This window comes from Dermacentor silvarum, chromosome 4 (assembly GCF_013339745.2).
Source record: "Dermacentor silvarum isolate Dsil-2018 chromosome 4, BIME_Dsil_1.4, whole genome shotgun sequence".
In the NCBI taxonomy this organism is placed as follows: domain Eukaryota; kingdom Metazoa; phylum Arthropoda; class Arachnida; order Ixodida; family Ixodidae; genus Dermacentor; species Dermacentor silvarum.
Genome location: NC_051157.2, coordinates 59,334,757 through 59,349,761, shown reverse-complemented (window position 1 = coordinate 59,349,761; position 15,005 = coordinate 59,334,757). Strand labels below are relative to the sequence as shown.

At 42.7% G+C, this 15,005-nt stretch overlaps 1 protein-coding gene across 1 annotated transcript in view; it reads right to left on the bottom strand.

Moving 5' to 3' along the window:
* Positions 1-1,162: 1,162 nt before the first annotated feature.
* The window catches only part of LOC119450091 (zinc finger protein 704), a 111,295-nt gene continuing 97,452 nt past the window's right edge, over positions 1,163-15,005 (bottom strand). The window contains exons 3-7 of the mRNA XM_037713453.2: positions 14,626-14,834; positions 13,457-13,548; positions 12,648-12,870; positions 11,817-11,927; positions 1,163-9,991 (exon numbers count right to left, since the gene is read on the bottom strand). Of these exons, the coding sequence (XP_037569381.1) occupies positions 9,806-9,991; positions 11,817-11,927; positions 12,648-12,870; positions 13,457-13,548; positions 14,626-14,834 (821 nt within the window). The 3' untranslated portion in view covers positions 1,163-9,805. The remainder of the gene's footprint in view (positions 9,992-11,816; positions 11,928-12,647; positions 12,871-13,456; positions 13,549-14,625; positions 14,835-15,005) is intronic.

Genomic DNA, 15,005 nt, shown 5'->3' with positions numbered 1-15,005 from the left:
CGTACCGCGCCCATTGGGCATGGTTAGCCCTCTTTCGATGGTTTGAAACGCCGTTTTTGAGACCTTCCGCGCCGCTCACGGACATAGTGCGCGATCGGACGAGAAGGAGGAGAACTATATTTTAGTTTTCTAAGCAGTTCGCTTTTTTCCCACGAGGCGGTGATTTTTAAACGCGCTCCGAAGTTTCGCGATCGTCAAAGGAGAACGAAAAAATGTCCGGCTCCGGAAACGGCGCGCGCGTTTGGGGGGATCGCTGATATCACGCTTTCACTGCCTCAGCAGCTGATCTTATTGATACATCGAATAGCTGTGAGTCAGAGGACGCTGACTTTTCGTCGCACTTTGAGTCTGAAAGCGACGACGACGCAAACCAGCCCGGAACATCGGCGGCCGCAGCCCGGCACGCCCAACTGTAGTGCTCGCAGTTAAATTTTGTAGCGAAATACCTGCTCAATGAATTCTTTTTTTCGGAGATAGTGCCTAATAGACGGCAATACATTTTGTATATCTCATAATTTTCGTAACGTTGTTTTCTTAGTAGATACGGAGCGCGTCTTTACAAACTGTTCAATTTTATCGCACAATCTTGATTTTAAGAATTTCTATTTTTTTACGACATAAGTCTCTTTAATAAAACTTTTATGCGTAAAAAGTGCATTCATTTTGCTTTCTGTTTATGTATTACATTATTCCTTCAATAAAAAACATATCTGCCGTAACATACAAAAAACACCTATTTTTCCCATGGTAGGGAAAGAGTTAACGTCCCATGACAAGGCAACATGTGCACGGCACGGAGAGGAGCTGCGAAGCGCACGCCGCTCCGCGAGGTGGTTGCTAGGCAACGCGCCGTTACGTCATCGCCAGGCGCAGTTTTTTGTTCATCCTACGCGGCCTCACCACGAGCTTAAACAGCTCTGCTGTTAAAACATTTCTGGAAAAGTAGGACTTTGAACATGACTTGTTGACACCTGCTAAGTGGTTCTCATGTTAAATAGTGTGCTCAGCAGGACTCAATTGCATTGAGATACCCAGTCTTGATTGAATGCAAATTTCCTTCCATGCATGTCCGCATAGTGCTTTACAAGCTTTGCTTAGAAGCCACCCACGTTCCTGTGGCAGGACATGCAGGTGAATTACATTGATATGACACAAGACACCATTGTTGTCAGTATATTTAAGAAGACATTTATTTAAACTTTGAGAGAAAAAAATTTAGGTTGAAACACATACTTTTCAAGATACAGTCAAAACAAGGAGACCGGAAAAAACAGGTGATAATGTTTGTTGTATGTACAGTTTTTTTTTCTTTCTTGCACATAGCATGCGGTCAATGACATGCAAGGAGTATGTAATGACACAGTGTGCACACGATAACTTGGAAACATCTCGGTACTACACAAGGTATTGCAACTACACACTCACCGTTTCTTAATATAGTGCAAGATGAAGCAAGCGGGCAAGTTTAGCAGGGACTGCAACACAGACTTGTTGGTAATAGCAACAAAACAACATCAGCATTAATTTATGAACTCAAAACATGCAGGTGGGGGGCCATATAATGTGGCACGTTAAAGAACACAAACATGGGCGTTGCATCGGGACTTCCATATCTGTTTCTTTGAGCTTGGGTTCGTACCTAATAGAGCAACACGTGTCTTGTGTTGTACCCAAGTGCCATTCAAACAGAACCCTTCAAACGTTTCTCCTTTGCTCGCTGCCAGATTACTGATGGCAGCCTAAACTGTTATAGTATGCTTACTGCCTGCACCAACATTCCTTGAGAGCATAACATTGCAATGGTATGAGCATGTGTGCAAATTTCTTGCCTTCTTTGTTTCTCTTCACATAGTGTAAGATGGAAAACAGTGCAAATGTTACTTGCAACGTTTTGCTGCTGCTTGCCACTTTTTTAATAATGCTAATAAATAAATTGCCCAAGAAAATATTTGCAAGCACTGAAACACTCTTGCTGCTCAGTGAAACAGCCGTGTTGACATACTGGTTTCATTGTGCGTCAAGTGTTAGTCTGGAAATTCTTTGTTTCACATTTCATTCCTCATATCGCCACATCCCTTGCCAACTTTAGGTCTATGACCCAGAATTGCACAACAAGCACATAAGCTATTGATGCCCACTCACAGAAGCTATCGGTTCCCAACAGAAATCGTCACTAGAGTGCTTTGGCTGCGTTTTTTGCCAAGTGTTCAGCCTTGTACACTTTCTTTTTGCTAAGTACTGGTGCTACTGAGAGGAGGATGCTCGCCAAGCAGAAGACCAGTGAAATGAAAGAAATATATATAAATGCTTCTGGATTAATGAATCGGTCACTAAATCGCCGCATTCCATGCGACTCCTTTCGTTGCCTTCTGCACCAGCCGGGCGTACTTGATAGTGCACACTGCCATGCAGAAGGCAATGGTGATAGGTCGTATGTGCCGCCTATCCTGGAGGCCAAGCTGCAGATGGCCACTTCCGATTGTCTGCTACGTGACAGCACGTGCAACAGAATTAGCTGAACGGATGCAGCACGCAACAGAATTGTGAAAGGTGGAGTCTGAAGTCTGACCATGTAATCTGGTAACATTGACAGAAACCCTCCCTCTCCGTCATTTCACAGTCGGGCTAATCATGCTTGCTAATGCACTTTGGATAAATACTGAATCAAAACAAAATCTACAGGCTAACTGTATCAGCTGTGGCCAGAGTGAGCCACTATTCACAGCTGACACGTGTAGGCCAAGCAGAGCTAACACTGAGTCAAAAAAACTGAACTAAAGACACTCTAGTATGTGGCATCAAAAACTCTGCCAGTCTAACTTAGGAGTGGGCTGCTGAGCACAAGAATCATTCCCAGAATGGGTGCATAGCTGTATAGTTGCAATTCTGACACAAATTATCACGTTTTTATTTTTCATTGTGAACAACCTTCTAAAGGAGAAAGAACACTAAGCTCTAAAGAGTGACTGCTGAAGTATGCAAATATATTAATTTAAATGGTACTACAATCCTTGTTGCCACGCCTTGTGCTAGCAGTTGCATGGCCTTTATATCATTACAATGTCATCTCGAGAAGGAACACAGGCACTGGGCAAAAATTAAAATAATTAGGAGTCCAAGAAAACTGGGACTGCTACTTGGAAAGCTTATTCATCTCTTGAGCACTGAAAACTCGGAAAAATTGCATATTTGACATGCATCGATATCATAGCCATCTCTATTCAAAGGCCTGACTCCTGGAGATCGGGATTGCTGTGCCAACCATGTTCCTCTACGCAGCTGCATATATATTCTCTGAAAGTATATGTACAAGGCAGGACGTTGGCTTGAGTAAACTTAGTTATGTACAGCTTATAAGTACACATTTCTCTGACTGGATTTTACTCAAAGTACCACTGGGCTTTGCTGTATGTTTGGTTGGGTTCCATTTTATCCATGAATAATTTATGTTTTATCCTTTTTACATAATTTACAAGCAACCTTTCTTTTTTTTTACTTTTTTTACTCTTCACAGTCTTGTGAAGTACTTCACAAACGGTACTATGTACATTATGAACATTAGTTTGTATATAGATATATATCTTATTTAAGATACAAAAAGATGCTTTCTTTTCTTTTTGCTCTTCGGACATCCAGTGAACATTTATATGTATATATATATATATAAAAAGAAACATCTGTGACTGCCCTGCTGTTATGACAGAATATTCATGTGTACACTTTGTCATAAAATATGCACTTCAACAACATCAATATTGCAGTTATATACAGAAGTGTAGCACAGTGCCGTTCCCTCAACAAATCTTTTTTTTTTTTCTGTAACCTTTTCAAGGCACCGTGTTTTTTGCTCCACTGAGTGTCGAAGCTACTTTTGACCTGTTTTGTGCTCCTATCATGGCAACCACCACATAATTCTCATATCTTGTCATGCAACATTTGTCTGACACACCAAGGCTGGTCGTCTGAACAGACCACCACAACAGTTCCACTCTAAAACAGCTATCCTGTCAAGGCCAACAAGAACAAACCTGCACTCAGATCATCAAGAACTGAGAACCAAGCATGCTGGATTATGAGTTACCACTCCGATTTTCAGCACAGAAGGAAAAGCTATCTCGCAAGCTTGCAATCAACAAACAGTTTACATGACAAGAGCCACGAAGATATTGCAAGGACATCGTATTGCATGCTTCTAATTCTTGCACAGCATTTCAGAGTGGGTCTCAATGAAGTGTGGCAACTGCTGACTGCACAAAGCTGCAAGCTGTTGAGAAAACAATGTGCCTATTAAAGATTTACAGTGCATTTAATTATGCTACAAAAGACAAGATAGGTGTTATCATACTGCTGATGCCTGGTTTGTGAAGTAAATTTTTGCTACACCTTTTCCTTCATAAATTACTGTGCCCGAAAGAGTAAGATATTTGAAGTGCAGCCTGGACGAGCAGTATTCGTCTTTGGCAATGTCGGTACAAACTGCTAGGTCGAGTGTAGCTCGGGCCTGGAAGCTAAAGGATTAAGCGAAGTGAAAATACTTCTAAAAGCAATCACTCTACAATATGATACATTAGTGCACCAATTACTCATTGTAATGTAACCTTTGCTTGCATCTGACTGTTTGTGGCACAGTAATATGCGTGCAGTTTGTGCCAGTCAACAGTTATTTCTCCTCTTGTTCAAGTAACAGGGTACACCCATGACCAAAAGTCCATGTTATTTCCATACCTGCTGCATGCATCAGACATAGCTGCATGATTGTGTCAAGACAGCAATTGATTAATCAGCTCCACACGACTGTCCAGCTTACTGGTGGACTAACCCTACAAATCTGGCACCGGTTATCTTCATCCATTTCAATAGCAGTTCTCTGTTACATGTACACGCCGAGGCACGGGACAGCACAGACACACACTATGACACCCTTCTGTGAGACCATTCGGCATGCAGTCACAGTGCACTGGAATGCCACCCATCACGTCAGAATGACGATCCTGTCACAGATTTTTATGTGCTCCAAGCCAACTATTTTGGCATGAAAGTCTTTTAAAGCATGACATAATATACTTCACTGCTGGGTTTTACCTGTTTTGTAGTGTAAGCTGTGGATGTTTCAGTAAGGGCACTGTCATAATGGGTTGCAAGTTGGCCAACACAGTCTCCAAAAATGTATTGTTGACAGCCTTTTCATGCAAAAAAGCAGCACCAATTGTTTAGATACTTGTTCTCATCATGCATCCAAACAATTATTGTTGCCTCAATGTCAAAAAGCCACCAACTATGTGATGCTGACAACATGTCGACAACAAAATGGCAGTGGCAAGATGGAAACGGATACATGCAATGACATTTGAACATTGACAGTGAATTCGTAATAAGCATATTGTGCGTAAGTCTTTTTCCAGAAGATGGACAAGAAGTTCATCTCGTTAACCGTGCAGCCAAACTAGTATTTTTAACCCGCGCAGTTTGCAAGATGCAGTGTGTTTGATTTGTTACAACAGTCTCCCTTCCCCAGAAAACCTCTCTGCATTGCATGTTTCTCATACAACGTCCCTGTTTCATTTCTAATTTTTGACAGCATGCTGCCAGAAGAGAACAACTCACTGATTGGCTACACTAGCGCTCAACATTTCGAGTCCTTAAAGAAGCTCTGTGATGTATGTTTCAGTCACTTGAAATGAAGTCACTTGAAATGAAGTCATTCGAAACAAAATGAAGCAAGCTGTTTTCAATTATTATTTTAAGATTACTGTGCAGCACATTGAGAGCCACTGCTTCCATGATTAGTACCGAGGCAGTCTTGCACATATCACTGTCTACAAAGGCATTTATTATGTCACTCATGTTTGAAATTCATTTATCCATAATAAGCTTTTTCAAAAGAATAAAAGCAAAATCAACTATGTAACAACACTGCCAAATTTTGATTCAATGGAGCACTTGGGCAAACATCTCAAGTGACATGCTGGATGGCATTCCGATGGACTATGAGGCAGGGTGTTGCGCACTCTACTGAGTGGAGTGGCATGCACCCGAGATTCCAAGTGTTTTTGTCAACCCGCAGCTGTTCTGGGGTTACGATTGCTGTTGGCTGTTTGGCTACCAGGCAAGGCACACTTCAGTCCCAGTGACCCTGCCATGTTGCTACAGCTCTACTGCACATGACAACACAGCAGCAGCTCAAGATGACCTGGACAGGGCTTAGCAAGGATACCAAGCAATGTATATAAAACAAGTGCGCAGACAAACACATAAGCCTCATTCATTGTATGTATGTTGCAATTCGACACTGTGGTGACAAGTGTACAAAGTCCATGTTCCTCACACAAGTACACAAGCAGCAACCACAAGAACATATTTAAGACATTTACGGCATGGCGCTGCCTAGTTTCAGCATGGCTATTTCACACTGGGCGATGACCGCAATGTATTTCCATTTCGTATGTATTATACATCTGTTTGCCAAAAAAAGGAGATATTCCATGGTAGGCATTTAGGCTGTGATAATAACAGTGTGGTTATGTGGCATAAGATAGATATGGCAATGCCGTGTGGAAAACATGTTTGAAATTTGCTCCATGTGGTTTCCACTTCCAAGTACAAACACCACTGGCTGATCTTTTATGAGGTTACAGCTCATGCAAGCCTTGTCCAGGCCATTCTACAATGCCTTGCCAGCTCCTCATGACAGCAAATTGGCTCAAGGCTTTCGCAGTTCCTCTGATCAGACGCTATTGGCACACTTGGGCGGCTTCTGCCTACTCTTTTGAGTTGACTGCATTTCACCTTAGGTTCTGATTTGCCCCAAGAGGCAGCTGGCATGCTTTGATTCAGCTTCTGCATCAAAATGAGGATTCTGAGTGGTATGGGGGCAATGAGAAATAAACAGTTAAAAACTTGTTTCTTGTGGCACAAGATGATGATATTTGTAAACTAAGTGGCGCACAAATGTGCGTTCCTTTGTGCATGTCTATGCAACACACACACAGGTCTTGAGCACAGTGTAGGCTAGTGCAAGAAGCCAAGACTCCAATTTCACAACTGTTGACAGTTCAGCTTAAATTTGTCATCCAGAAGACATTTTTATCATAGCAGACACACACTAGCATACATAAACATATATTGGAGCACTACCGAATGTAGACACAAGGAACAACAATAGCACCAATGTCTTGCGACACTGTGTTTATCTTGCCAAAGCATGGATAACTTTTTTTCTTGCAATAGCAATTATACGGACACTCCAGGTGCACTTCCACCACCACTGCTGTCATGCTGTCATGGCATTGACAGCACATGTGCAGCTTGCGTGTGGCTGGTTAGAAGGTCTCCAGAGAAGCAACAGACGCGCAGCACATTTGTCAGCAAGAATGACAAAGCCAATTGGATGCACGTCGCAATTTGCTCTGCAGTGAAGCCATGGTAGCGGTCCCCCTTCTACTGCTGGCATGAGGGTTGTGCGCACAAACATTAGCTCTTCTGGTCGGCAGCTGTGTGCATACAGTGGTTTGAGTGGAACAAACAATAAACTTTAATCTACAAATGCCGATGGTTTTCCTTTAGCAACATCTCGTCCACAATCGAGGTGCAACACGCCTGCAATGCCACTGGCAGTGCTTCACATCACGCAAGCATTGTGAGATGCCTGGTAGCTAGCTGCCAGGGCACTGTTTCTGCTGTGCAGCAGTTGCCTCGCAAGCTACAGAGCTCCAACATATCGCTTTGCACATTGTTAGAACACCGTCTGAGGAGCTCAAGCACAGTGCTAAACTTTGCTATTGCTGCGAATGCTTTCGGTGAAACTGCCAATTTTTAACATGATAGCATTAAGGGCCCTATGTCGCAGAAAATCCGGAGTCTGCTTCGGCGTAAGCATCGGCATCCGTGGCACATGTGGCGGAGAAATTCATCCCGAACCACTCCGACCACACAGGCCCTCTACGTGACGTGACGCAAGGGGTCAGTGAACAAAAATTGCATTTCTCAAAGTAAAATCCGTCAGAAAAATCGTAAAGTACGACTTAACTACAACCTACACACATGATAGCGTTGGATTGTAATTTGAATATACGAGAAAAAAGCCTGATAAGCAGCCAGGGATCTTTGAATGCTATCGTGTTCCACTCTTAAAGGCGAAGCTTAAGCGTCCTCCAAGTCTGATGGTGCGCGGCTCAAGGAAGTAATGCTCACGCAACAATTTTGCAATGACTGATTGTATTCGTCTTATCTGCAGACATAAATGTATCACCAATAATGTAATTATCACAAAGATATTTTTGTTCATTTTCTTTTTCAAAGAGTCGTACAACAGAATATGGTTGATCACAGTGTCGCAAGATGGTGCCACCAGCGCTACTGTTGTTGTAATCGTTCTTTGCTACTGCAATATTCATTTGCGCTAGAGTGTGTTCACTATTCTGGATATCTCTGATAACTTGCATGAGCCTGCCACGAGTAATCAAGTGATTTATGCTCATTCTGGCTTTTGTTTCTATTTGCTTCACAAGTGCCTGTGCTTTGCATGACCATATACTCAGTCACCTCCTGCTTTCAGACACTTCATAACGCAAGGCACAAGTGAGACAAATTGCAAGCGAGAAAAGGTGTGTGAGCTCAAAGCAGCACCCCTGCAACAAACACGCCTCCATCCCAACAAACACCTTCAGCAAAACAAACCTCGACTCTCCAATACATGCAGGCATCATCAGCTAGCGCAAATACAGTGGTACAGTTAAGTTTGACAAATGCAGCTCCAAGTCAACTTATTTTGCAGTGCAAGGATGTGCTCAGCTTGTACAGATTACTATTTCGAAGAAGCGAAATGAAACAGAGCTTGTGTTAAATTTTTGCATGCTCTGTGTGAGCATCGGTAGCAACACTGGACCAACACTGTGGCCGATGAACAATCCACTTCTGCTGGCGATGTAGGCATTTGTAAATCAGTTCTCACAGCGGGCATGAGATAGCAGCCATGAATAAATCAGCCAGTGGCATCTCTCTCAATGTTTTTCACAATGAAAGAGTGGTCATCCGGGAAATAACATTACAAATAGAGAAATGTGTAGTTGATGATGGCCACATGTCAACATGTCAAGAAAACACTATGTACAGTACGGCAGGCCACACACTTTGTACAAATAAATTGGCAAAAGCAGAATTTGCCACCACCAAACTTTCTAGCAAGCTTTCCTCCTGATTTCACAAGCTAAAAGGAGGAATGTGTTGTCAGTCAACTTCAGCAGCCACGTTTTCCTCAAATATTGGCTTGCATGATGTTATCCTTGCCAGACCTCTCAAGTTCCCTGACGATCATGACATTCTTTTTTTCCAATTTGCATTGCTGACAAAGAACTAATTGTACTCTATGAAATAATTTCATCTTGCTTCTGTCTGATCATATGTTGTGGCTATTAGAAATTCTGACAATGATGGCATGACTGGGAACAGTCAAGATAAACTACAAGGTGCTTGTTGGTCGGTAGTGAAAGATGCACAGAAGATTTTACATTCACAAGGATTTTTCAAGCAAAGCATCGTAAATCACTCGGTTTGGACATAGCAAATAGCGTCTTCATACTAGCATGTAAAAGCTGTTAAGTCAAACTGAACCTTCTCCATCTGGCAAGGTTTTCTTCATTCTTAGATAACAGTAGAGCTTGTCAGTAAGCAGCCTGCAGCGCAACTTAATGCAACAACACAAACTGTGAGGAGATGAACAAGTTTGGACATGCCATGATTATGACAGCGATTACACTGTGAGTAGTGGTAAAAACAAAAAGGGAAGAAGTGGGAGGAGTGGGAGCGCTCAGTCAACGTAGCGGCTGCAGGCCTTTTTCCACTTGCACTGGGTGCACCACATGTCCTTGTTGTCCATGCCGTGGACCTTGCGGCACTTGCGGCTTTCAGAGCGCACCCTCCGGTGAAGTGGCGAGATTTTTGGTGAGGCAGACAGGGTCTTGGGGCTCAGGCGCATGAATTTTTGCGGCGAAACCTGCCCAAGAAGAAAGGGACGCACCTGTGAGTAGGAGTGGGGCTGACAGATCCTTACAGAAATATGTCTCAGATTTGGCTCAGAAGCTTTGTTTAATAGACAAAGTTGTGCATGTTAAATGCTTTTCTCCACTGAGCACTTAATATTGACTCCAACATATGGAGGGCAGGGCCGCTCCTGAATCAAAGTGGCCACTGCAGTTTATTGATTCACTTTATTGATGCTTGCATTCAAGGCTGTGAATGAGCCCTTCAGACACGAACATGCATGGATATAGCCACATCCTACTGCCTATCCTCATCATCGCTATCCCCATGCCCATCTTTTTCTCCTTCCTTCCCTCTAAGCAGAGTAACAGGCTGGAGGACTATTCCCTCAGACCGACCTCTCTGCATTTCCTAAAATAAGTTCTCCCCCCTCACCTCCCTCGCTCTCTCTCTCTAATGTTCCTTGGCAATACCTGGTCTTGAATACAGTACATCCTCAGCCTACGCTAAGTGTCCTGTCCTTGGTAAAGTTAGGAAAGAACGTCAAGTGAAGACCTATCTATGAATATATGGTTAGGAAGAAAGCACAAACAGATAAAGACAACAGAGAAAATATAGACAAATGAAAGGTACTGAAATGTTTCGTACATTTCATCTCTTTATTTTATTTCTTTGTAATCTCTTATTGTCAGTGTACGGACATGGTTGTGTCCTTTCTTGAGTGCTACATATTTAGGCTTTCTTCATTAAACACTTGTATATTGCAAAAATTAAGTACTTGTGTTCGTCTGCCTTGACTGTCTCTGTCTATCAGCACTTTGTTCCTGAAATTAATGTACATAAATTTGCGCAAATTTCAGCTTTCTTGCAGTAAAATTCGGATTAAAGTTGCAGTACCTTTGGTCACACTTGTGCAGTAAAAGAACTGATCTCTGGGCAAGTTGGTATACTTTCACCTTTAAAACAAAGAACCAAAAGACAAGGCACGTAGAATAGGCGGTGCATATAGTAGAACAGAATAGTAGTGCCAATGCTTGTCTGCCTATTCTACTTCCCTTGTCTGTTGGCACTAAGTTCTAAATATTTGGACTTGTTCAGTGTAAATGTATGCTGCCCCAGTCAACTTGAAGATATGGGTGGCCATACACCAGACACACGTGGCATTTCACAAATGAAACAAACTATCAGCACCATACACAACGAGAAAATTATTGTGACTGTACTATAAGCGGCCAAAGCTAAGATTAAGAATGGACAACTAAGTGGAGGGGCCTGAAATGCTGTTCGATTAAGCCTCCCCATGACTCCCATGTCTGCTGTAGTTTTGAAATAGAGCACCATAAGCGGTCACTGTTGCAATACAAGGACTTGCCAAGTAAAGCTAAAATGGCATTGTTGCTACAACTTCGTAGTATTCCACAGTTGGGATGATATTTGTGAACCATGGTTGTGACCTGGTGGTATCTATCTATCTATCTATCTATCTATCTATATATATATATATACATACATATACATTGTTTACAAGCCATGCTTGAGACATATATATTTTGCCCCAGTTTTGTACTTTCCTAGCACTGAATATGGTGTTTTCAATTTATCTGTGGGTGACAGATCTGTGCTTAGTTTGAAATTTCTATGGCTTTGTAGAGAAAATATATTACCAAAAGAAACGAAACTCTGATGATAAGCTTTGACAACCAAACAGTTATTCCCTGCTCAAGTTGCTGCTATATATAGCTTTAACTTTAACACTAACCAAAGGCACACCACTGGCAAAAGAAAGGCAACTTTTCAAGGAAAAAAGAGGGCGAAAGGGGAGTAGCTGTAAGACAGACCATAGTTGTTGGTGCACTGGCATGAGGCTGCCATGAGAATGATCGCTGCACTGTGGGAATGTTGATGGGTGATGCTGATGACAGGTTGGGCGGGGATGCAGGAACAGCGCTCTAAAAGACAAAAAATGTGTGGAATGTCAGTATTTTGGCACAAGTTTCGCTACATCTCGAGCAAAATAATTTTCATTTTGCAGCTATAGAATCTTTATGCAGATAACCTATATGCTGTTAGTTTGCGAGCCTCTCTACATTGTGAAACTGCTTCTTGCTTGTGCCTTCTTATAAATAAGGATTAATTCATTTGGAAGAAATGCCCAATGTGTGGTCAACAGTGGCAATTCAACATTGTCACGAAAGGCAAGCAGCTATCCCTGAAAAACACACATGGGCTATGGCTTGCTCAGAATCATGGACAAGCACTTAAACAGGGAAATGCCACTAGATGTGGAGCTTCCTTGCATAGTTGACCAGCAAACCATGTTCAGGAATTGCAAGTATGTAGAGGCATATCAGCTTACTGCTCTGACCTTGTCTTTGCCATTATGCCCTATTCCAGCAGTAAAAAAAGACATGAATGCACAAGGGCTAGTCAAAGTGTGGTGCAAAAAAACCAAAGACAGAAAGGTAACAGGAAAGCCACTAATACTACTGCCTCACAATCCATTTCTATAATGTGAAAATGTGCTTCTGCCTTACATGTTAACCTTTTTTTCAATGAGTGCAACATACCAATGTGTGCACTTTAGCAAAACTCCACCTTCAGCTTGCTACTCTCAATAGCACTACTATTCCATTAGAGGTGGCACAAACAAAAAAATTATGTGTACACACCCTTGCGAGCATCTGGTACTGGGGGTCCTCATGCGGTGGCCTCGCCATGTCAAGATGGCTGAGGGTGGGCGCAGAAGTGTAGACATTGTGCGTACATTCGCCATGCTCTCCAAGAAGGGTGCTGCCAGAGTCACTCTCCAGGTCATCATCTTCCTCACTTTCCGTGTAGTAGAACTCTTCCTCGTGGTCACTTGATGCAGAGTCCTCGCTCTCATCGCCACGCCTACAGTCAAAACAAATGACCACAATGTTTCATGAAAGCCTCTAGCCATTCATGAGAAAAAAAATGTATCAGGTGTTCAAGTATGGTTGGTACTGGAAGCAATGATTAAACAACATCGCCATGCTGTTTTGTGGCACAGTGCCTATGATCAATGCTGTCTGTTGTTTGTTATAATGCCCACTCCTATTCAAAGGCACAATTAATAAAGAACACTGATGATAGGCACTGTACTGTGAGACAACATAACGATGTGGTTTAGTGGTCACTACTGCTACAATATCTGGATTTGTGCACAAGTAGTAGTATGTGAATGCTGTTGAGAATTCTCATGCACTCTGACCAACTATATGCCTGCTATAAGGCATCATGCAGTGAAACTTTGGATGTGTTTTTGCTTTCATACAAATTGGTCGCTCACGATGCATTTCAAAACCTGACTACATCTCCAGTGATTTTTCAGCAAGATTGCAAGGAGAGCTAGGTGTTTGCGACAGAAAACTATAATTCACTCGTCCCTCTTTTAGGGTTTTGTGCGTGTGTGTGTGTGAGGGGGGGGGGGGGGGGCGAGAGAGAAAAAGCAGCTTACCCAAGATGCTTCACACGAACATGCCTCTCAACGTCCTTGCAGGTGGAGAACCGTTCACCACACTCCTTCCACATACACTTGTATAGCACCCGCTGCAGAGAAGAGTAATATGCATCCCAGTTTTAGACTAAAGTGCATTAACGCTGATTTTATTATTTTTTTCATTGCACACTATCTCACTAATTGGTAAATGGTTCAGAGCTGGAGGAGGAGGAGGAGGACAAAACATTTATTTGAAATCAGAGGCTCGTGGTTTCTTCATATGTGGAAGGCGACGGCGGTTAGTCTGGACTTCTGATGACTTAGTGCACTCACCGTTCAAAGGAATGCGTGCAGGTACTTCAAATTACATAGAGAAAGCACACTGGTGAGCTGCCATTTTCTGTGTAACAAAAACTAAAGTTGAAGCCAACTTTTCGCACCGAACTCGCACTGGGCATAAGATTTGTTTAGCTGTCAGTTCAAACGCTATTGCATGTTCCAGTCTTTACAGTAAAATTACATGATAAATAAAAAAGAAAACTGGGAATGTAACCTCTGCACTGAAAAATTTTGCACTGATTACTTTATGCCTGACCCATCACCAACCTCACTGCCAGGCCTCCTGTGCTCATGCTCAGGACATGAATCACAGTGCAATTCTGCAACTGTCAATGCAGCTTCATTTCTGGTAACACTTCGAAGAACTGAATGAGTATGAAGATTATGGTAGCTACTGGTATGAGGGCATCCAAGAGCATCAGAGCAATTACAAGTCAAGCCCCGACAAGTCTGACAAAATAAATTGAAAAAGACACTGTAGTGCTGACTCACAACAGTGTCGCTTAGAATGACTACCAAAAAGAGATTTAAATGTGCATATAAAAGCAGCCAACATATCAAGCCCTTGCCATAGACATAAATATAAACAGAAGTGCTAGATGCTTAAAATTATTTCATGGACTGCAAGCCAATGATGCAGAGAAAGGGCCGGCATAATGTGAAACTATTACAATCTGTTTTTAATCCAAATCCGCTATTAGCCCTCCGGATAGGTCACGATGGCTCAGGCTGCACCCATATGGGCTGGGCCCTAGCCATTCTGACCTCTCATGGAGGGCTAATGGCGGATTTGGAATAAAAAACAGATGGAAATAATTTTACATTATACCGGCCCAGGTGTAACGTACCTTTCTCTTTGCACAGCCAGATTCAACAGACGAGCCAAGGTTCTCAGCAAAGTCGACACCCTCATCCTGGGTGGGTGACATGCGCCAGAAGGTGCGTGCATCTGCTGCAGCCAGGCCTGCTGGAGGAGATGGGGTTCCAGTCCGTGGAGGTGACCGGCCACTCTCCCAGCTCGAGGCACCCGAACTTGAGCTTGTCCATGATGGTGTGCCTGTTTAAGGACAAAAGAGTGAGGTGGTAATTAGCGTGTCTCATCTCTTCATTGGGGTATTACAAAAGTATTAAGAGTCTGAAATTGGTCATGAGTCAGCTTATTCTCATTCATTCAATCAAGGAAAGGCTGAGGCTAAAGATATGCTTCCTGATTATGGTCTCACGGCTC